The sequence below is a fragment of the Mauremys mutica genome, chromosome 17 (genome assembly GCF_020497125.1).
Source record: "Mauremys mutica isolate MM-2020 ecotype Southern chromosome 17, ASM2049712v1, whole genome shotgun sequence".
In the NCBI taxonomy this organism is placed as follows: Eukaryota; Metazoa; Chordata; order Testudines; family Geoemydidae; genus Mauremys; species Mauremys mutica.
In genome coordinates, this window is record NC_059088.1 from 20929837 (window position 1) to 20952202 (window position 22366).

General features: G+C 58.1%; 1 protein-coding gene across 2 annotated transcripts in view; it reads right to left on the bottom strand.

Moving 5' to 3' along the window:
- Positions 1 to 17134, bottom strand: part of NECTIN4 (nectin cell adhesion molecule 4) — a 43962-nt gene extending 26828 nt beyond the window's left edge. For both annotated transcript variants that reach the window (XM_044991780.1, XM_044991779.1), the window contains exon 1: positions 17014 to 17134. In XM_044991780.1, the coding sequence (XP_044847715.1) occupies positions 17014 to 17080 (67 nt within the window). In that variant the 5' untranslated portion in view covers positions 17081 to 17134. The remainder of the gene's footprint in view (positions 1 to 17013) is intronic.
- Between the last annotated feature and the right edge of the window lie 5232 nt (positions 17135 to 22366).

A 22366-nucleotide genomic window follows, 5' to 3' on the forward strand; every position in this document is an offset into this window, starting at 1 on the left:
CCACACTTGGCATCCTCGCCCCGTTGCACGGGAGTCTGGGAGCAGCAGCTCTGTGTGTGTTGCATGCATGTCCCCACGTCTGTGCGTCTGCACACACATCACAGGGTGTGCGCACAGGACTGCACGTGCACGTAACTGTGCAAGTGTGTGAGTAGGTAAGCAAGTGTGAGCACACAAGTGTTCCTGCGCAAGGGAGTGCACACACAGCCATGCTTGCACACACACACTTATCAGGGCGACTGCACGAGCCCACGAGCGTGTGCACCTGCTTGGGCACACAGGTGTGCATGCGAGTGTGAGCACACAAGCATGTGTACCTGAGTGTGCAAAGTCCAGGCATGTGCAAATCTGGACTGAGTGTGCCCAGCAGAGACCCAGAATACCGGCACGTTCAGGAGGGAGCGCTTGAAAGTTGTGCCACGCAGGGGTGCAAGTTGCACATGCACACTGGAGGTTGTACTAATCAACGTGCGAGGGCACACAAGAGCACTGATGAGTACCCATGTGAATCCATGCTCTGCGTGCGGGTGCAGATTGCCATGGAGGGAGGCAAACGCCCTCGCCCGTGCCACCCTCTGCCCAGGGACAAATGTGACCTGGTCCCATTCTGTAGGGAGGGGCATGAAGCCATAGGCTCCTCCTACCGTGGGGAGGGGTACACTGGGCTTTAGACATCAAGATCCACCCCCCGCCCTCTGGCGCAGAGCCAGCTCCTCACACCAGCTCCCACACACTGTGAGAGCCTGCCAAGCTGCCGGCTGAAATCCCCAGAGGCTGCATTCGCCGAGGGGCAAGATGGGGGTGGGGAGGCACAGAAACCACCTGCCATTATCTGCAGCTCCCAGCCCCATGTCACCCTAATCCCCGGTCTCAGGCCCGGCTCCCCGCCCCGCCAGGCTCGAAGCGGCTGGTTGAAAGGTTTAGCTGCTCCCAGACATCTAGCGGGGGCTCTGGGAATCCCCGAGAGTGGGGGTGGGGAGAGGCGCCTGCCTCAGGGAGCCCAGAGCCACCGAGCAAGGAAGGGGGATCTCCGCCGGGGGTGTTACTCGCTCAGGAACAAGGGGGGCAGTTACACCCTCCCCCCGAACTTGGTTCCCCCAACTTTTCACAAGTCTCCCCATCCCCGCAGGATGCAGTTTAACCCCACACAGCGTCGTCCCCCACAAAGCACTGACACCACTTTGCCCACCCCCAACGCTGTTCAGCCCCAGGGGAGTGGACACACAGACCCTGGAGGGGCCCAATCAGAGCCTGGGGCTGGGTTTCCCTCCTGACCCCCGCTGGCACATAAGCCCTGCAGGCTGAAGGTGGCCAGGCCTTGAAGCCGGCCCCCCTCCCCCGCTAACCAGCATAAGCGCAGACCCAATTCTGCCTCCCCCAGGTCAGTTAGGACATGGTGACCCCCCCACCCCGCCACTGCCACCCAGGGTACGGGCGAGGGAGCCAGGCCACGGAGCCCTAGAACGCTGGCTCTGCCCTGGCACGGAGCCTCTGGGGGCAGCGGGCACACAGAACGGGGCCTGGAGAACAGCGGGATGGGGGCTGGTCTACGCTGGGACCATACAGTGGCCCAGCTGCAGCTACGAGGGGGTGAGAAATCCACTCCCCAGCCTAAACCCAGTGCAACCAGTGGAAGAATTCGTCTGTCCACCTCGAGGGCAGGAGACCCCCTCTGTCACTGGCAGGAGCGTCTGCACCGAAGCGTTCCAAGTGTAGACAAGCCCGGAGGATTTACATTGATTCGGAGCACTGAGCCTCCCAACTCCCCTCTCGTGGAGCCGGGGTGGGCCCTGTGCTGGTGCCAGCACGGTGGGTGGTTGGTGTGGGGAGCTCACAGCTCCCCTCAGCCCAGCCTCCTGCAGCAGAAGGAAATGCGCAGCTGCTCTAGACCCAGCAGGGGGCGCTGTGGTGAGTGGGGCTGGAGCACGGCCTGTAAAGAGAGCGTCCAGCCCCAGCGCTCCCAGCAGGGGGCGCTGTGGTGAGTGGGGCTGGAGCACGGCCTTTAAAGAGAGCGTCCAGCCCCAGCGCTCCCAGCAGGGGGCGCTGTGGTGAGTGGGGCTGGAGCACGGCCTGTAAAGAGAGCGTCCAGCCCCAGCGCTCCCAGCAGGGGGCGCTGTGGTGAGTGGGGCTGGAGCACGGCCTGTAAAGAGAGCGTCCAGCCCCAGCGCTCCCAGCAGGGGGCGCTGTGGGGATGGGAGTGGGGCAGGAGCACCAGCCTTGTGAGGGGGGGCTCCGGGTGTGACTACATCACTGTTTTACTTTAGCAGATACTCTGAAGGTTTACCAAGAATGAAGCCAAGAACCCTCCCAGCAGGGGGCACTGGGCCGGGGTCCGGCACTAGATTCCCTCTCCCCTCAAACAGCCGGTCCCTTTAATATCCAACAGGCCGATGGTGGCAGGAAACAATGGGTGCCCCAGGCCCTACCCGCTGATTAACGTCACGCTGAGTCTTTAGGGGGATTAGCTGCCAGCTGGGCTTACGTCAGCCCCCCATTGTTCTGGGTCCCCAGATCCAGCCGGGACCTTCTGGAGCTTCCCTCTGCCTTTCACACCACAGAAGCGTCTCACGTCCATGCACCCTTTCCCCACACTAGCCCTCTGGCTCCCCTCACCAGCCAGCCGGGCTGCCCTGCTCCAGTGTGACTGCTGCCTTCGGAGCCTCCATCTCTGCTCTGGGATGGTCTTCAGGGCCATGGGGAGTGGATGGAGTCCTGGTTCGGCCACCGCTCCTGTCCCCGCTCTGTGCCTCAGTTTCCCCTCATGTAAGAGGGTTGATGCTGCCCTGCTGCACAAGGTTAATTCATCCAGACCTGAGAGCCTCCCGGAGAGGGGCCTGGAGAAGGGCCAGGGCACACCACCTGCCAGCGTCAGACGCACCCACAGGCTGTCAGTGCTGCCATGGTCCCATCCAGACCCTATCCTGCCTCGTGCGGTGTAACCCCCCAGCTCCGCCCACCACCAGCCGCCCTGGGCCCCCACTGAGGTGAGCGGCAGCGATGTTTCCCCAGCCCAGGGGCAGGCCGCAGCTCTCAGGGCTGGGAACTCGGATGCTTGAGCCCTGAAATTGATGGGGAGCCAGAAAAGGAGAGAAACAGGTCCCTGATCCCAATCCCATCCAATCCGGAGGGGTCTCCCCACGTCACACGCCCCGTGGCACAGGGGCAGCGCGCTGCCGGCACGAAGGAGCAGCCTCTTCCAGCAGCTGCAGCCTTTGCTCTGTTTGCACCAGTAAAGCCCGACCACTGGGGAATGCGCACGTATGGCAAGGAGCCGCCTGACAACCCGCAGGAGGCAGAGTGGCTCTGAGGGCTGCGTGCGGCACAGGCTCCGGAGACCGTGGCAAGAGCTCAGTTCAGAGCCCATGCCAGTGTGCCGTTCTCCTCCCACTTAGTGTTCCAGGCAGGGAACACCACCAGGGAGTCCCTGAGATGCCCCGTCCCTTCCAACCAGACGTTCCCGCAATGCGGCAGAGCCTGAGACACAAAACCCCTGGGAGATGGCTTGCTCTCTGCCGACCGCCTGCCAGTGCCCTGGGTAAAAAGTGAGGTGGCAAAGTTTGCAGATGATACGAAACTGCCCAAGACAGTTAAGACCAAAGCAGACTGTGAAGAACTTCAAAAAGATCTCACAAAACTAAGTGACTGGGCAACAAAATGGCAAATGAAATTTAATGTGGATGAATGTAAAGTAATGCACATTGGGAAAAATAACCCCAACTATACATACGTTATTTCGCCCATTCTATTTCTTGTGGTCATAGATTGGGTGATGCGGAAAGCCACTGAAGATAGGCCAAGAGGGATCGCATGGGGACCCTCTGGTCATATTGAAGACTGTGACTTTGCGGATGACATCGCCCTGATTTCAAGCTCTCAGATGGACCTCCAAGAGAAGACTGATAGAGTAGGTAGAGTAGCAAGGTGCGTAGGACTTAATATCCATGCCGGTAAGAGCAAAATAATGAAAGTAAAAACAGCCAGCTCGACGAAGACAGTGTTATGTGACGTAGAATTGGAGGAGGTGAACGACTTCAAATATCTTGGTAGTTACATATCGGCTGATGGCAATATTCAGAAGGAGATATCTACCAGAATCGGTCTTGCAGCAAATGCATTCTATAGACTTCAGAATATTTGAAGGTCAACCATCTTGCAAATGAAAACCAAGGTAGAGATCTACAGGTCGAACGTCCGCTCTGTGTTGCTCTATGCGGTGGAAACATGGAGGACCAACAAGAAGGTAGAAAGTCGGCTTCGGGGCTTTGAAGGAAGGTGTCTTAGGCGAATTCTTAACATACATTGTCCGCAGCGTATCACCAAAGTTGAAGTGAGCCGATTAACGGGCATCAACAATATAGTGGATAAAGCCAAACAACGAAGATGGAGGTGGCTGGGGCATGTGTTGAGAATGGGTGCTGACAGACACCCTCGTATTGCCCTACGATGGACACCACAAGGAAGAAGGAGGAGAGGTAGACCATTGGGGACGTGGCGAAGGACCATTGAAGAGGAAATGAAAGGTATGGGAATGAAGTGGGATGAAATCTGCTGTCTCGCTCAAGAACAAAATGAATGGAGGAGAGTGGTTGGCGCTTTATGCTCCACAGGGAGTGAATAATAAGAAGAAGATACATACGATATGATTGGGGCTAATTGAGCTACAACGAATCAGGAAAGAGATCTTGGAGTCATCGTGGATAGTTCTCTGAAGATGTCCATGCAGTGTGCAGCAGCAGTCAAAAAAGCAAACAGGATATTAAGAATCATTAAAAAAGGGATAGAGAATAAGATGGAGAATATCTTATTGCCCTTATATAAATCCATGGTACACCCACAACTTGAATACTGCATACAGATGTGGTCTCCTCATCTCAAAAAAGATACACTGGCATTAGAAAACGTTCAGAGAAGGGCAACTAAAATGACTAGGGGTTTGGAACAGGTCCCATATGAGCAGAGATTAAAGGGGCTAGGACTTTTCAGCTTGGAAAAGAGAAGACTAAGGGGGGATATGATAGAGGTATATAAAATCATGAGTGATGTGGAGAAAGTGAATAAGGAAAAGTTATTTACTTGTTCTCATAATATAAGAACTAGGGGTCACCAAATGAAATTAATGGGCAGCAGGTTTAAAACAAATAAAAGGAAGTTCTTCTTCACACAGTGCAGAGTCAACCTGTGGAACTCCTTGCCTGAGGAGGTTGTGAAGGGTAGGACTATAACAGGGTTTAAAAGAGAACTAGATAAATTCATGGAGGTTAAGTCCATGGAGGTTAAGTCCAGGATAGGTCAGGAATGGTGTCCCTAGCCTCTGTTTGTCAGAGGAGGGAGATGGCCGGCAGGAGAGAGATCACTTGATCATTACCTGTTCTGTTCATTCCCTCTGGGGCACCTGGCACTGGCCACTGTCGGTAGACAGGATACCGGGCTGGATAGACCTTTGGTCTGACCCAGTGTGGCCATTCTTATGTTCACTGATCTAGCTTGGAGCACCACAGGCTGGGGCTCCCTGCTCTTCCCGGCTGCTCCGCTATCCACTGGATCTCGGCGATCTGGGAACGGCTCCCAACACCAGGCAACCAGCGCAGCTCCTGCTCATGGCCCTTGGATTGCACCTGCCTCCCTGGGGCATGCAACCTGCACACAGCTCTCCCCAGCGTGCGTTCGAACCAGCCCCTCCAGATCCAATCTTCCAGCCAGATTTCCAGGAAAAACAAGCATGCAAAGGCCGCAGCAGGAAGATACAAGGATGTACACAGACATCGCCCTCGCAATTGCGTGCACGGCGATTTACTGCACAACTGCATGCATTGTTTCTCCACCTGCATTTCTGTGCTCCCCATCAGCCATCCCCCTCCTCCCTGCAGCCAGCCACTTCCTCCCCCTTGCCCTAGGACCTGATCCAGCTTCACGGAAAGGTTGGGTGTAGCGGGCCCTGCGTTCCATCACTGATGCACGTGCCGACAAGCACTGCTCTTCGCGCTCTCTGCACGTGGCCGGGAAATGCTCCTTCCCAGCATCAAAGCCCTAACACTGCTTGCGCAGAGGGGAGCCTCCCCTGCTGCTCCCGGGGAAGAGGCCTGTTGCTTTGGAGACAAAGATCCAGAGTTCTAGTCCCGGCTCCGCCAGGGTATAAACGTGTCTGGGGTCTGGCACACGTTACAACGCCCCCGGCGCTCTCTAGTGCCTCTGCAACGTGGCACCTGCGTGGGTCTCCTCGCTGCCTACTGCTGCCCTAGTGAGGGGATGGCCTGGCCTCTGCAGGGGACGGAGGTACCCAACGTCCTTTGAGGTGCTGGATGCCGAGAGCTCCCAGCCCAGGCCAGATGGTGCCGGGGGCAGTGCCCGGGCAGCTGGGTTGGGAGCGGCACAGTGCCTGGGCACCAGAGGAAAGAGGGTAAGGAGCCCCAAACTGGCTCCGCCAGCTCCCGGCTCCTTTGGTTTGTCAGCGAAATGCAGGGCAATTAGCCCTGTATTCCTGAGTGCTTGTAACACCAACACCCACGGGGCTGCAATCAAGTTAATTGGCCAAACGAGGGCTGCAGCCTGCTGGCTTCGCTGCCTCAGCGCTGGTTGCCCAACCAGCAGAGGGGATGCTTGGGCCTGGCCCCCTCTCTCCCCAGGGCCCTATAAACCTCTGCAAGGGCAGGGAATGAAAGGCACCGTAGCACCCACGGGAGAAGAGTGGGGTAGGTCTAGACTCTGTGGAGGGGACCATGCTGGGGCTGGGGGGACCATGCTGCTGGCATCTGCTCCCTAGAACCCCTGAGAGACTGGGGGGACCCAGAAGTTGGAATGAGAGATCAGACCCCCCCCCCAGCTGTGGTCACACCCACCCCGTTTGGTTCACGCCCCCGTTGCACAAGCAGCTTTGTTTTGCTGGCACGGGGAGCCCGTCGCAGGAAGAGAGGCGGCCTGCCAAGGCGCAGCTGGCAAAGCTGCTGAGCCTGGCACAATCCCCGAGAGGGCAGGAATGCGGAGGGCAGGGGACACCCGCAGCTGACTGCAACCACGCGCCTTTCACAACCCCCAAATGCCCCACACGTCACCCCCGCCACCTCCACTGCCCTTCGCACCACCCTTGGTCTCTCTGCCACAGCTTTCTGGGAAGAGCGGAAGGTCAGACGCCCAGCACAGGAGATGGGCATCGGTGGGCAGCCAGAAGGGGGCACAGCCTTGCTGACTAAGGGACAGAGACAGCCGCTCTGGGTTCCCTCAGGCAGGGTGTGCAGCTGGCGAATCTCACTGCACTGAAGGTCACCGCAGCCTCCACGCTGCAGCTGTCCACACCCTGTCCAACAGATGGACGGGTGGACGACTGGGAGCCAGGACTCCTGGTTCTTTCCATTGTCTTGGCAAAAATTCCCCGAGTGGCCCTGGGCAAGTCACTTTCCCTGCTCCGTGACTCAGTTTCCCCACCTGGGATTAACAAGACGAACCCAGCTGAGGGGTGGGTGAAAGGAAAGATTCCCTCACATTCTAGGGTCCTGAGCCATCCGGAGTTACAGACCCGCCAAGCGGCTCCTTCCTCCTCTTGTTTGACCCCCAAAGTCAATGCACAAAACCCAGAAGTAAACACCCCCCAGCCCCTGCAGTGAGAGTGGGGGAGAGTTTCCGGGGCCCCTCCTGCTTTTCGCAACCCAGCCGGCCTGTCCCATCCCCAGTCCCTGCCTTGCGAGTCCCTCCCAGCTCATTATCCCATAAAGCTAACTGCACCCGCAGCCTAAGCCGGCGAAACACACCCACCCAACCAGAAAAACAGCCGCCGCTTGCTCCTGCCACCCACCTGCTCCTCCCCAGCTCTGTGCCCAGCACCCCTGGGGCCTGCAGGCAAAACGCAACGCAAAGCCGCACACAGTAGGGACCAGGAGTTGGTTGATTGTTGGCCTACGTGAGCCCAGCCCCGGACTGCAATGGGCTGCCTCTTTCGGACAGGCTCAGCAGACAGGCCAGGCAGTGAACGAAGGCAGGACTTTCCCGGCTCTTCCAGCAACATGGACGCAGCCTCTGTCCAACGGCCCCGACGAAGGGCTCCAACGGAACGGAGCGAATGGCTGTATCCACCCGCGCTAGAGCGGGGCGAGATATTTACAACGGGCCGTTGGAAAACGCCCGCGTCTCGTCAAAACCGACACGTTCCATTCGGAACGAAACGTCCAACGGTTCCAAACGATTCACGCTGGAAACGGGGGAGCTCGTTTCGCCTTCCACGTTCTGTTTCATTTCACTTTGGGTGCCATCCGCCCGCTGTTGAATCTACAGATAACGACGGTGGCTGGGCTAATTGCATGTCCTCCATTCCGCCCCCTTCCTGTGTTCCAGATTTCCCCCAAACCACTTGGGTTCCGCCCCCGGGTGCCTAGGACGTTCTCTGAAATTTTGGAATTGATCATCTGTGGCGTTGCAAAGTCATCACCATGTGACAGACAGCCAAGGCGGGTGAGGTAATCTCTGTTATCGGACCAACCTCGGATGGTGAAAGAGACGAGCTCTGGTGCTATACAAAGAGCTCTGTGTCGCTCGACAGCTCGTCTCTCTCCCTGGCAGAAGTTGGCTCAATAACAGGTATTTCCTCCCACACCGCGTCTCCCCAACGTCCTGGGACCGACACGGCTACAACTGCTCTGCATACAGCATGTCACAGACAGACAGAGTGACAGACAGAGAGGGTAAGACCTTTGCAAGCCCAGCCAATGAAACCGACTGTACGATACTGTTGCGATATTACCGGATCGTTTCATTTCAGTGTTTCCGAACCGGAAAGTTTTGTTCCGTCAAATATTTCGAGTTTTGGACTTTTCATCACGATTTGGGGGTAAAAACAAACTCTGGACTGTTGGACTGTCCCCAGGAGATAGAAATTCTCTTTTCTCACTGTCACAGAGTCCCCGGCGATGCTCTGGAACTGCTTCCCACAAAGCCAGGCAGGACTTTGCGGCGCCTCCTCTCCCTTGGAGCAGACTGTTTTCAGGGCAAGAAGCTCCCACATTTTCACCTCCTGGGTCTCTCCTTGGAGCATTCAGCATCCTCTGCCCCTCCGAGCGCTTCCCACAGCGAGCCCGCCCCAGCGGGGTCTTGGGGAAGCCACCGGGTCCTGCACCCCCACTTTGCAGTCAGACGTGACTCTCAGCCAGCCAGTAAAACAGAGGTTTATTCGATGACAGGAACACGGTCTAAAACAGAGCTTGTAGGTACTGCGAACGGGACCCCTCGGCCGGGTCCATTCTGGGGGGCAGTGAGCCAGACCCCCACGTCTGCACTTCACTCCTCATCCCAGCCAGCTCCAGACTGAAACCCCTCCAGCCCCTCCTCCTCTGCCCAGTTCCTTTCCCGGGCCAGGAGGTCACCTGACCTCTTTGTCTCCAACACCTTTAGCATCCCCTTGCAGGAGGGGAAGGGCCTGGCCATTAGTTGCCAGATGACAAAGGGTCGGCCAGGAACTGAGGCGCCCACACAGTATTCAGAGAAAACATTAAGAACGGTCCCAGTTCGTCACACCCACCAGCTCTGACGTGCCCAGAGCCCTGGCTCAGCATGCGGGCACCAAAGGGGAACGGATCCAGGGCCGTCCTTAGGCGTATGCAGCACCCGCGGCTGCATAGGGCACCCACCCATTTGGGGGCACCATCACAGATCCAATGATTCCTGCAGGCAGGAGGCCGGCTGGCAGGCCTGGTGGTTATTTGAAATTCTGCGGGAACTTCTTGGCCCAATCTTTCCCATTACGGGTAGGGCCTCACCCCATGTGCGTGCACAATCCCTTCCTCTGGGAACACAGCACGGATCTCTCTGGAGTAAGGCTACTCGGTGTGAGTCGAGGCAGCAGATTCGTGGTCAGCGTGAACGTCTCTCAGACACACCACGGCGAAGAACAACGGTCAAAGTTCAGGCCACCTTGGTCAGTCACATGAGAGATGTGGGGCTGGTTCTTATTATTACTGGTGTTACAGTCGCAGCTAAAGGTTCAACCGAGACCGGGGCGGAGGGGGGCTGTCGTGCCGGGCGCTGCACAGCCCCTGAGACCAGGCAGCCCCGCCGTCATGCCAGGCACTACACAGATACAACAACAAGAGACAGTCGCAGGTCCACTGAGCTCACAATCCAAGTCCCAAAGTCAGATTAGAAGTTGCCAAACCCTATAGCGACCGGTCCCATGGCTGTACCCAGACAGTCCTGGCCTGTACCCAGTCTGGGTAAACAAACCACACCCAGGGTGATGAGCAGGAGGGATTATTGCCCCACTTTACAGAGGGGGAAACTGAGGCACAGTGCCGGCACTTGAACCCAGGGCGGCTGATGTCACCCCAGAGCCTTACCCCAAACCCAACCCATCACCGTGGGAGGCGCTGGGCACTTTGGACAATCTCCCCCACCCCCAGCACAGCCTGCTCGGACCCTGGGGAAGGTGAATTCAGCGGGCGGGGTGCAGAGTTGCCAGACCCCCAGAGAAGCACCACTGAGAAATTACTGCAGGCAGGGCAGCTTCCCGGGACCCCCAGCTCTGTGTCCCTGGAAGCTTCAGATAAAGGTTGGGGCCCTCTGGCTTGGGGGAAAACTCCCCTGGCTCAATCTGCTTTTAAGCTGTGAGCCCTGCAAAGGCCGCTGCCCCCTGGCGTGCTCTGCTGCCAGGCAGGAGGGGCTAGGCTTGGTCTCATCCCCTCCCCTCGCCTGGCATGGTTAGTGCCCTGCTGCGCTGGAGACTCACTCCCAGCCCTGGTCTCCTTCCTGCTCATCCCTCCCAGCGGTCCCGGCTGCTGCCTCCGCTGGGCTCCCCGTCCCACACCCTCCCTGCCCCCGGGAAGCCTGCAGCTCTCCCAGTGAAGGGGACAGATTTCCCCTTGGGAGGACCGGGCCAGTGGGTGGGTTGGGGCCCATCCCTGGTCCGTGGGCTTTTGCTAGAGAAATTAGCCCGTTACTCAATGCCCCGGGGCAAGGGGGAGAAGCGAAGGAATCCTGGGGCTTCCCAGATCCTTCTCGGGACCAGCTGGGCTGCTCGACAGGTGCACGGGACGCCTCTCGCCCAGCACGATGCAAGGGGGAAACCCACAGCTAACTGGCCTGCTCTGCGCGGCTACAGGGCTGGGGAGTCAGCGGCTCGGCGGTTTTATTGGCGGTGACAAACGACCAGCTCCAACGGCCGGGGTAGGAGTGGTTTTGGCTCCTGCCGGCTCTCCGGCCACACAGGTCCAGTTTGGCTGGGTTTGTGCAAAGACTCCAGTCCTGGGGCGTCACATTTCCTCCTGCCCCGCAGGGCGAATGCCGCTGAATCACGCCAGAGTCCTGGGGAACTGCTGGAGGTTTCAGGCTCTGGGTCTCCCTAGTTAGCCGTTCAGGGGAGCCCCAGGCGGTGACAGGGTCTGTGCTGGGGCAGCCAAAGCGGGACGGAGCCCCTCGTGGTGACAGCACCCGTTCCACGCGGCCGGGGATATGAGATCCAAAGCCCCCATCCTTGCGCAGAGCCCCTACGACAGACCCGAGCGAGCCCCGTGGGAGGGAGCCCAACAGCCACGCTCCTGGATTCACTGGGCAGAATCCCGGCCCCACTGAGGTCCGTGGGAGTTTTGCTGTTGATTTCAATGGAGCCAGTTCACTCTAAGCTCTCAAAGCCAGAAGGACCCATGCTGACGATCTAGTCATATCCCAGGCCCGAGACCCTCCCGCAGGGATTCCCTCACCCCAGTCCCCTCCCATTGCTCTGGTGCGAGCCCGAGCGGCTCTGTCAGACAGAGATGCCCCGGTTGGATTTAGATTCCAGGTCGCAGAGGCAGCATCCTGCAGGGCAGCTATTCCACTGGCTCCTTCCCACCCTGCCAGCACCTTCCATTAGCCTGAATCTCTCTAACCCACTGACCTCCTCTGCCCCCTAGAGAGGGAGGGACGAGTCAGGCGGGGTGTAGGAGCTGGAGAGAGTGGGGCTGGACTCCACAACAACCATCGGGTTACACCAGCCGACGAGGAAGTCTGAGCCAAGGGTCTCACCGCTCCAGCAGGGACCTCCCTGGCGTCGCTTCATAGACGCCAAGGCCAGGCAGGAACATTGTGATTGTCTTGTCTGACCTCCTGGCTAACCCAGGCCGAAGATCTGCCCCCCCTCCCGAATAATCCCTACAGCTGAGCTGTCAGAGAAATGTCCGAACTTAACCAAGGGATGCTAGACACACAGGAACGGAGACAGATGAGCCCTGAACAGCAGGAAGGAGCTGAGCATCTTTATGCCACAAATCAGGGAGAATTATTTTCTGGATTACATCAGGGTCTTGCACAGACACCCAGCGAGAGACGGTCCCTGCCCCCAATGAGCTCACAGTGTAATCAGACAAAAAGCGAGGGGGAAACTGAGGCACAGAGCAGGGCTGGCACTTACCCAAGATCTGTGGCAGAGCCAGTAACAGAACCCAGGTGTCTTGAGTCACAATACAGAGCCCTTGCCACTAAGTCAGACTGCCCCTTGGCAGTATAGCATAACAAACTCCCTCCTCATCTTGAATCCCTCATGGAGCTGTAACCCCCACCATAGGGCACCAGCGGGATTTGAACAAGGACCTTCAGCAAAGAGACCAACCACTGGACATAAAGGAGAAGCTCTGGTAGCAGTAGCAGGTTGTTATCCTCTAGTGAAGTAGCCCTTGCTCATAGACTCATAGACTTTAAGGTCAGAAGGGACCATTATGATCATCTAGTCTGACCTCCTGCACAACGCAGGCCACAGAATCTCACCCATCCACTCCTGTAACAAACCCCTAACCTGTGTCTGAGTTATTGAAGTCCTCAAATCGTGGTTTGAAGACCTCAAGCTGCAGAGAATTCTTCAGCAAGTGATCCGTGCCCCACGCTGCAGAGGAAGGTGAAAAACCTCCAGGGCCTCTGCCAATCTGCCCTGGAGGAAAATTCCTTCCCGACCTCAAATATGGTGATCAGCTAAACCCTGAGCATGTGGGCAAGACTCACCAGCCAGCACCCAGGAAAGAATTCTCTGCAGTAACTCAGATCCCACCCACCCCACCTAACATCCCATCCCAGACCACTGGACATATTTACCTGCTGATAATCAAAGATCAATTGCCAAATGAATTGCCAAAATTAGGCTATCCCATCATACCATCCCGTGCTGGGGGAAGCAACACTCACCGCCGGCCCATAGTCAGGGGAGCTAAAAGGTAAACATTGCCTCATTACAAACGGGGGAAGATCTGGTCACAGTGCGATTCTCAGGGGTGCAGGGGGGTGTGACACAGACCTGTCCATCCCACCACACATCCACTCCCACAGCTAATTGGCTGGCTCAGTAGGCCACACACACACACACACACACACACACACACACACACACACACACACACACACACACACACACACACACACACACACACACACACACACACACACACACACACACACCCCAGCTGGGGGACTGACTGACTCCTTTAGTGCTTGTGACTGGGGCTCATGCTTCTGGGTCCTGATCCAACTCCCACCGGAGTCAAAGGAGAGGTTCCCTTGGAGACTGGACAGAGCCCCCAGGGCCCCCAGGCCACTTGCACACCCGTCTTCCGCCTGTCTCACCCCCCCCACACACACACTGTTTACAACAAGACCCACGCTGATCCTCACTAAGCGCGGAGCATTAAACAATTAGCAGCCCTCTGGCTGCTGAGAGCTGATTATGGAGCATGGCTTTGGGAGGAGACGCCTGGCTTCCCCTATAGCAGGTATTGCGTGTGATCAGAGTGAGGATGTGCCCGGACACATACAATAGGCAGAGAAACCAAGAGAAAGGGAATAAGGGAGGGGAAGACAATACGTTCTGTAGCCACCCCCACGCCCAAGAGTCACTACCACTGGCAGAGACAAGCAGACCATGGGGAGGTGTCAAGGAATCCTGGAGCTGGAAGGAGGGAGATTATAACCTGGGCATCTCCCTCCCCCTTCCCCCGACCCCCAACTTCCCTCAGGCCCTGCCAGGATCTCAGGGGAGACTGGAATGTTTGGATCCAGATCCAAACCGGTTCCTGGGAGCCGGGGTTTGGCTCCAAAACGTGGAGCTGGATTTGGGTTCTAAAGCGTCTCCTGTGCCGGAGCCAGTGGCTGGTGTCAGGCTGGCCAGGTCTGGGTTCCAGAACCTCCCTCCCTGGCACAGTCACACCAAGTGAGTGAGTCACAAATTCTGCCCCAAATCTAGTTGGTTCCCCCCACCCCCCACAGATGGAACGAAACATGCCCAGGTTGGCAGGTTTCATAGGCGTCAAGCGGGAACAGGTGGCTCCAGACAGGTGACCCCGTGTCCCCCTCAGGCTCAAGCTTTGCAGTGCAGGGGCTGGCACATGAGAACCAGGAAGTGAAACTGACTAGGAAAGCATCTGCTTTCATCAGGCCAGCTGACGGGGAAAGGGTGAAAAGAAAACCGTGAAGAGGGCACATGATTCACCATGTCCTTTCACCTTTAATCAGCTCAGAAGTGGAGAAGGGAGTAAGGGGGGGAACCATCGTCAAATCATAGACACGTGGGGCTCGAAGGGACGGAGAGAGGTCATCTGATCCATCCCCCCCGCACTGAGGCAGGGTCTAGCATACCCACAATAGCCGGGAGCCACACCGAAACTGCGGATCCAGACAGCCTCCAGCTTTGAACCCAGATCTGAACTTGGAAGACCAGGCCCCGCTCGAAATGAAAACAAGCAGCGTCTCTTGCCACCGTCTGCAAAAGCGCAGACTCTCCCGTCCCCTGTCTGGGAAGCAGCTAATGACTGTGCAGTGATGAAACGGACGAGCTTCTCGTCATGGGGCAGGAATGCACAGGCAGAGCTGGTTTATAACTCCAGCCTCCCACTAAAAGGCAACACTCTACCGAGACAGCCTTGAAACTGATGAGGAAACACCTGCTCCTCCCCAACAGCTGACGGAATAAAAGCGCTCCGGGATTGTTATCAGCACAGCCCCGGCCTCCCATCCCCCCTGGGGTGAACAGCGCCCGGGTTCCCGCAGCCGGGGCAAAAATGGCTTTGCCAGGTTCAATACCTCCAACATTCTTCAGCGGCCGAACAGAGGAAACCGGAAGTCTTCCCCCATAATTAATAAAGGATCATTGTCATTAGTATTAATAGGCATTGATTAGAGTGCATTTAAAAGAGGTGGGTGTCCATTAACCATGCAAATTAGCTCTTTGTGGGTCTTGAGGGCAGTGGGCCGTGAGCCCCGGAGAGTCGCAGATGAATAGTGGAAGCTGGAGGCTCTTGGGAGCAGCTCAGCAGCCTACGGGCAGGGGGGTGGGGGTCATCCCCCCTGCCCACTTTGCCCCCGGTAGGGTCGGGGTTGGTGGTTGTTTCTAGCTGCAGAGCCAGAGACACAGAGCTGACACCCTGTCTAATAAAAGCCTGGGTGGCCAGGACCACACCCTGCCAACGTGCCACCTAAGAGTCAGTCATCAGCCACAGGCCTGGTCCCAGAGACAGGTGCCAAGTGCGTCCCGTTCACACAGCAGCTTCCGCTCAGCTACACAAGACAGGGAAGGCCCGAAGCCTGCCCTGAGCACATGTGGTGGGCCTGGTGCCCTACCCAGGGCACTCTCTGGGCTCCCTCCCCCATGTCAGCCAGCTCTGCCTTTGCCCACTGCAACAGCTGCTCTCATCACCCCTGCTCTGCCATCACAGATCCCGGGGGGCACGTTTTGGCGCATCCACTCTCAGCACACTGAGCTAAGCTGGACAAGCTGCCCGATCCGCCCTGCGCCATGTGCCCTCGTTCACACCAGTGCAAAACGGGCATCGCATGCTGCTCAACGGGCCGTGGACGACTGCCTGGGCACGAGTGAAGGAGGCCCGGGCCCATTCTCAGGCCAGATCCTCAGCCAGGGTCAAGCAGAGCCGCCCTCCTGGCTTCAGTAGAGTTCTGGGGACTGACACCAGCTGAGCTTCTGGCCCCTTTCCTACGCCAAGAACCAAGACATCAGGGCGTCAGCATTTCCCACGCGAGCCGCCGTGGGGCGCAGAGACCCCCAGCAGGTCGGGGCCCCGTGGTGCTGAGCTCTATGGGTACCTGCTCACCTGCCCGGCCCTGCCCAGCCCGGCTTGTTATGATCCTGCCGTGCTCTGAGTCACGGCTGCTTCGGAGCCACCACCGAAGGGCTGAAGCCTGAGTCAGCAGCTCAGCTGACAGGGGGTAGGGCTGGGAAGGGGCCGCATTTGTCGAGTCACTGCGAGGCTGCCAGGGAGAGGGCAGGAGAGGTGCCATCTGGGGGGGGGGGAACCCCGGCTAGGGTGGGCCTGGGGAGCAGCTTGCTCTATGGGGCCCATCCCTGGGGGTCTCACACACCCCCTTGAAAGGCAGCACCAAAGATTCCACCTCTAAAGAGCCCTCTGCACGGGGACAAGTTTCTTACCCCTTGGAAGTCCCTTTAGCCGATGGCCCACTCCCTGCCTGCCCCCCCACCCCAGAGCCAGCAAGGCGCTCCCTTCGCTTGGGGGGGGGACCCCCGAGTTCCAGGGGTGCACGAGCTGGTCGGGGGGATCAGAACCTTGACCCAGTGGGAAGCCAAAGGCACCGACCTGAGGCTCCTGGGTGGAGGAATGCTGGTGCCTGGGGCTCCGTTTGCGGGGGTTGCAATGGGGTGTGGGGGGAGACCTGGTAGGGGGAAGGTGGGGCAGGACTCTTCATGCAGGAGAATGTTTGAAAACACCTGATAACCAAAGGGCACAACAATATCCCTCTGCACAAGCACACGGGGCCCGAGCCTCTCCACGGGCCCGATCCTGCCCAGCCCGCACCCCCCGCCCTGCACTGGGTTTCCTGCAGGATCTGAGCCGCGGGATGAACTGCACTCAGGGGGCTACACAAAGGAACCCCCCCAAAACCTGAAGGGGGGGGTCTCAGGCGGAGCTCCAGGACCCCACATCGCTGCTGGGGGGGGCGCCGGGGAACCCCGAGTCTGGCCCCCGCAATGAGGCAGGACCAAGGCCACCTCGCTCCGAGTTGCTCAGGAGCCGGCCCCGAGCCGGGCTAAGGGGGCGGGCGACTCACCGGAGGCTGCGAGGCAGAGCAGCAGGAGTTTCCAAGCCGCGGGGGCCGGGGCGAAGGACCCGCTCATGACGGCGCTGTCACGACACGCGTGGGGAACTCACGGCGGCCCCCCCGGGCCGGGATCTTCCGCCGTGAGCGAGCGCGGTGGCTGGCGGGGGGGGGGGTGTCCCCTGGCGGGGGGGTCCCTTGCAGCTGGGCGCGCGGATCCCCCGGGGGCCGGGCCTCGTGCGCTCAGGGCCCGCTGGGTCGCTGGCTCATGCCCGGCCGCTGGTTGCTCCCCGCTCGGCCGCGCTGCGCTTCCAGGCTCCCCAAGCTGCTCGCCCAGCATCGCCGGGGCGCGGGGGGGGGGAACCTGTCTGGCAGGTCGGAACAGGTGTTTCTCCAAAGGGGCGCGGCCTCGTCCCGGGGAAACCAGCCCGAGCCCTCCCCGCTTCGCTGGCGGACGCGAGAGGCTCCGGCTGCGGGCCCGCCCCGTGGGATCGGGGCCCCGGGTCTGCCAGGAGGAGGGAGCTGGCTGGCTGACTGCCCAGCCTGGCCCAGAGGGACCCCCAAGACCAGAGAGTGGGGTGGGAATACAGAGGAGGGGGTGAGTCCCCCATATGGGAGGCAGGGGGGTCCTGGAACAGCTGAAGACCCAGGGCCCGTGGCCTGGGGGTGCGAGGTCTGCCCAGCGTTAATACCCATCTCTCGGCATCCAGCGCTGGCAAAGGGCTTTCCTGGGGAAGTGTCACTGTCACCGTTTTACAGATACGGGGAAACCGAGGCACGAGAGCGGGGTTTGCCCTACATCCCCCAGTAGCAGCGCCTTTCCCCCGGGCGGCCCCACCAACCCTGCTGGGCTGTCTCCCGGGAGCTGGGCCTGGCACCACCCAGCAGGTTTCTGCAGAGTGTTTCTGTTTCCCTGCGGTGTCTGAGGGGGTGGGGGAAGGGGCGAGGGTTGCTGAGTCCAGAGTCCAGCTCCAGACTAGGGCCCAGCGCATCCGCCTGGCTTGTCCCAGGGCACCAGGGCAGGGATCCTGCCGGGCAGAAGGCAGCCTGGGAGAAGCAGCGTGCGGGTTGTGGGGTTCCAGCCCCTGCTCTACCATGGGCTCGCTGTGGGGTTGGACATGAGCCGTGGCCCCTCTGCTTCACCCTCCTCTGGCTGGGATCCTGGCTGCCCCCCGGGTTCATCCCGTAGCCATGGCAGCTGGCCCAGGGATTAGGGGATGAGTTAAAGCTGTGCCTCTATTCCCTGCCCCGCCACAGACTCTCTGTGGGACTTGCGGGCTAGATCCACGTAGACTCAGTGGGCAACACCAAAATTCAGGTGCCTGCTGCCCACCGTGGTCCTCAGCCCTACGTCCAGCACCCAGCCCGGGCTCCCTGTACCATGCCCGGGGGGAGCTTGGTGCCTGAGAATGGGCTGCACAGAAGCCAGAAATCGGAGCCAGAAATGCCAAGGAGAGGGGCCTGGCCTGAACCCTGCCCCTCAAAGGGGCTTTAGGCACCTCCATCTGCTCGAGAGGCTCAGCCGTGAGCCCCCACCCGGTGCCGAAGTCGGGGCAGCCTTTGCTCACCAAAAATCATTGGGCAGTGGGGTACACAGGGGAGCCTCTCTCGGTGGCTTCCGGTGAAGCTGGTTCACGTTGTAGGGTGGACTTCAGTGACAGGCGGCCGCCTGCTGGGCCGGAGGGGACCCCGGAGACTTTCAAACACCGGCTGCAAGGTACGTTCTGCAGTCGTTTGCACATTCAAACCAAGGGTCTAGCAAACCAACGTCAAACCAACGTAATGAAAACAACAAAAGCAGAATTAGCATTTCCTCAAGGGCCCAGCGGGCGGGAATTAGCCCGTTCACCAGCCTGCCCTGGATTTGAGTCACAGGATGCGAAATCTCTTGCCTTGGCCAGCTGCCAGGGCTGCTCCTGGGCGGCTGGTGGGCTGGGGTTGGAGTTTGGATCTCGGGGAGATAACGTGGCGAAACCAGCAGTTATTGGGCCTTACAACGGGAAGGTTGGATTCCGGTCGGGACTGCACAGCTCAGTGCAATGTTGGCAACTTCTGTGATATCTTGTGTGTGTGTGTGTGTGTGTAGGGGGAGGGGGTTCTTAAGGCCTCAGCTCCAGGAGTCCTGTGATGATGGGGGGATGTCTGCTTCACTTAAATGATAAAGTCAGGTCCCTATCTCTTGTGGTGCTAGAGAAAAGCTTGAATATGTGATTCCCCAACAGCTCAAAGCCCAGAAGGCAAATGTTGGGGTTTTGTTAATTAATTTAGTCGTGCAAAAATATCCTGATTTTGAAGCTGCTCTCAGGATTCTGGGGGCGTTTGGTGATTCTGAGGCAGACAAGATGATCGTAACGGTCCCGTCTGGCCTTGGAATCTAGGAATCTCTGCAAATGTCTGAATTACAGCCACTCAACCCCGATTCTCCTCTCGGCCTCACCGGTGTATATCAGGAATAATTTCTCTGGCACAAATGGAGCAAGGCTGGTGCGTGTGTGAAGAGAATCCGTAGCTAATTCCTCCTCTCTGCTCACCCTAATGGAGAGAAGCAATTCCAGGCCCAACAAGGCCAGTAGAAACTTTATCAGGAAAACAGCAGCTCCCAGGGAGATAAACAATGGCTCCAGTCCTTGTGGGTGACCACCGCTTGACAACTGAACTGAGCAGATCCCAAACAGAGCTGGGGAAAATGCCTCCTTGAAACAAGCAAGGCAACAGGCTCCATCTGCAGAGGCACAGAACATGCCTGGTGTGTTGCAGTGGGGCTTTTTTGGAAATTTTTTAGGAACCCTATGTGTGCCTCAGTTTCCCTTATATTTTGCATGGTTACTCACTGTGGGGAAAAGGCCTAAGTTAGCTCTCAGAGCAGGCTGAGAGACACAGGCGTGCAGGGTGCCTAGCCATCTGAGCCTCATTAAAAAGGACTGGCTGAGGCCACCCCCATATCAAAGGAGAACCCGAGCCGACAATGGCAAAGCCAATGACCAGGCACTGACACCCAGCAAGCAATGCCCCAAAGAGAGATGGATTTCCCTGCCTCGCACCAGGGAAGCTGAGCACAGACCCCCACAAACAAAGGACTGGGAAGGTATGAGGTGGAGCAGGGGGGACGAGTAAGAGTTGGCTAGTGGAGGGAGTGGGGGGGGGGCTCTCACTTGGGAGTTGAGGGGGTCAGACAGAGACAGAGCCCGAACATGGGGTTCACTGCAGCATGGCTGGGCTCTGGGCCGACCAGACTGCTCTGTGCTGCAACCATCTGTGCTAATCTAAGGATTTCCGCTGCTGGGTTCCAGGGGACTAATACTTAGGGTGACCAGACAGCAAACGTGAAAAATCAAGACGGGGGTGGGGGCTAATAGGAGCCTATATAAGAAAAAGACCCCAAAATCGGGACTGTCTCTATAAAATTGGGACATCTGGTCACCCTACTAATACTGGTGCTGGGTGAGGTGCGCTAATCCCTGCGGAGTGGACACGTCTGTCCCAGGGGCCTGACTCAGCTGGACTCGCTGAGCAGAGCTCATGGGGTGAAGCAGGAGGGCTGGAGCCCCCGAGGTTCAGTCAAGGAGGCGGCGAGGCCACATGGCTTACCCTGGAGGAAGAGTGAGACCCGTTTGGGGTCTGGCCCACTGAAGAGTTCCTCCAAGATACAGTTCCAAAGCTGGGGGGGCGGGGGGACGTAGCACTGACCCTACGGATCTGTGGCACCCAGCCTGCTGCATTCCAGACCAGCGTTAGCTCCTGACTCCCTGCTGCAGCTCCCAGGCCCAGCAAACCCTGCCTGGGCCCTGCTAACACAAGGAATACAGTAGCTGCGGTATTAGGAGGATATTTGGCACCTCTGTTTCTTTAAAAAGTTGTTTATTTTGCTGCCAGACTGGAAGATCCGTAACCTGCATCTCACTTGCACACGGTGAGCGTGAGCCAAGGTCAACAAGACGCGCAGCAGCAACAGGCGCGGCTGGGGGGCGGGGGAGCTGTGGAACACAAACACTCAAAAGGTGAAAATCCCCCCCCCCCCACCAGCAGGGGCCCAGCAAACATCCCCTGGGGAATCCAGACAGTCGTTAGCCTTCATCCTCTCCCTGCTAGAGAATCCAATGGGATGGTTCCCAAAACCTAGAGGACGGGTCTGAGCCCCTGGTCATTTCTGCAGGCTCTAGGAGTAACTTGTATAATCCTAGTCAATGTCAGTAGCACTGGTGTGGCCGGCGTCACCAGGTGGCGCTGTACCACAGCCTTCCAAGGGTTCGGTCTCCGCGTGAGAGTGAGTTTGGACTCTTGGGAGACATGCTGTGATGGAGTTAATGGATGGGTGATGCAGAGTTTGGTGCAAGCCGCGGGAGTGGTTGGAATCGATTACTGAGGCAGAGTCACTCCCTGGGAACCAGGTGTTAGCACTGGGCTGAGATTCCTGGGAGACGCCTCGTGCGCTGTTTGTGGCCGTCCCTGCTCCAGAACTGGTGCATGTGTGTAAACGCACAAGTTACGCTTAGAATAGCCCTGGACTCCACGTCACTAATTTCTCCTCCACTGGCCAGGCTGAACTGCAAGGCCCCCAGACACCTGCTGCTGCCCAGCAGAGGGGTGACCATGGGGTCGGAGCAGCACGCTGGTGACAGAATGGGCTCTTGGGTCTGTGCTTGGCTCCTGCATCGCAGCCCGTTCCCGCATTCCTCACTGGCTGATCTGCTCCAACCCCGCCAGCCTGAATCTCACTCCGGCGTTTCCTGCCTGTGTTTCTAGCCTCCCTTTGTATCATTTCTCTCAGCTCCTTTGACCTTGTCAATTTCATTACCATGCTGTTCGCCCCTGTCCTCCCACCATTGACTGGACTCATTATAAGGATGATTTCTATTGTACCATTGCGTAGACGCCCAGCCAGAGATCAGGGACCCATTGTGCCAGGTGATGCACAGACTCTGACCTCTGATAAGGTGTAAATTTTTAAGGGTGAGAATAATTCACCACTGGTGGATTCTCCATGGCTGGCTATTTTCAAGTCAAGATGAGATGTTTTGCTAACAGAACGGCTCTGGGAATTATTCTGGGGCAGTTCTCTGTCCAGTGCTGTCCAGGAGGTCAGACCGATGATCACCGAGGCCCCTGCTAGCCTTGGAATCCAGGAACCTGTGAAGCTTTTGGCCGGACATGGTAACAGGTGTGGTGCAATGCATTGGCCTCACACTTCTGTTCTTCATCAGGACAGTTTCAGTTGCTGGGTTTACTGTGCGGGGCTGGGTTGTGTTGGTGGTCTGTGGTAGATGGGGGGGTCAGACTACATGATGAGGTGGTCTTTTCTGGCCTTAAACTCTCTGGCTTTATGACCAATATCATGGTCTGATTGGGCCGGCGCTGCACAGACCCC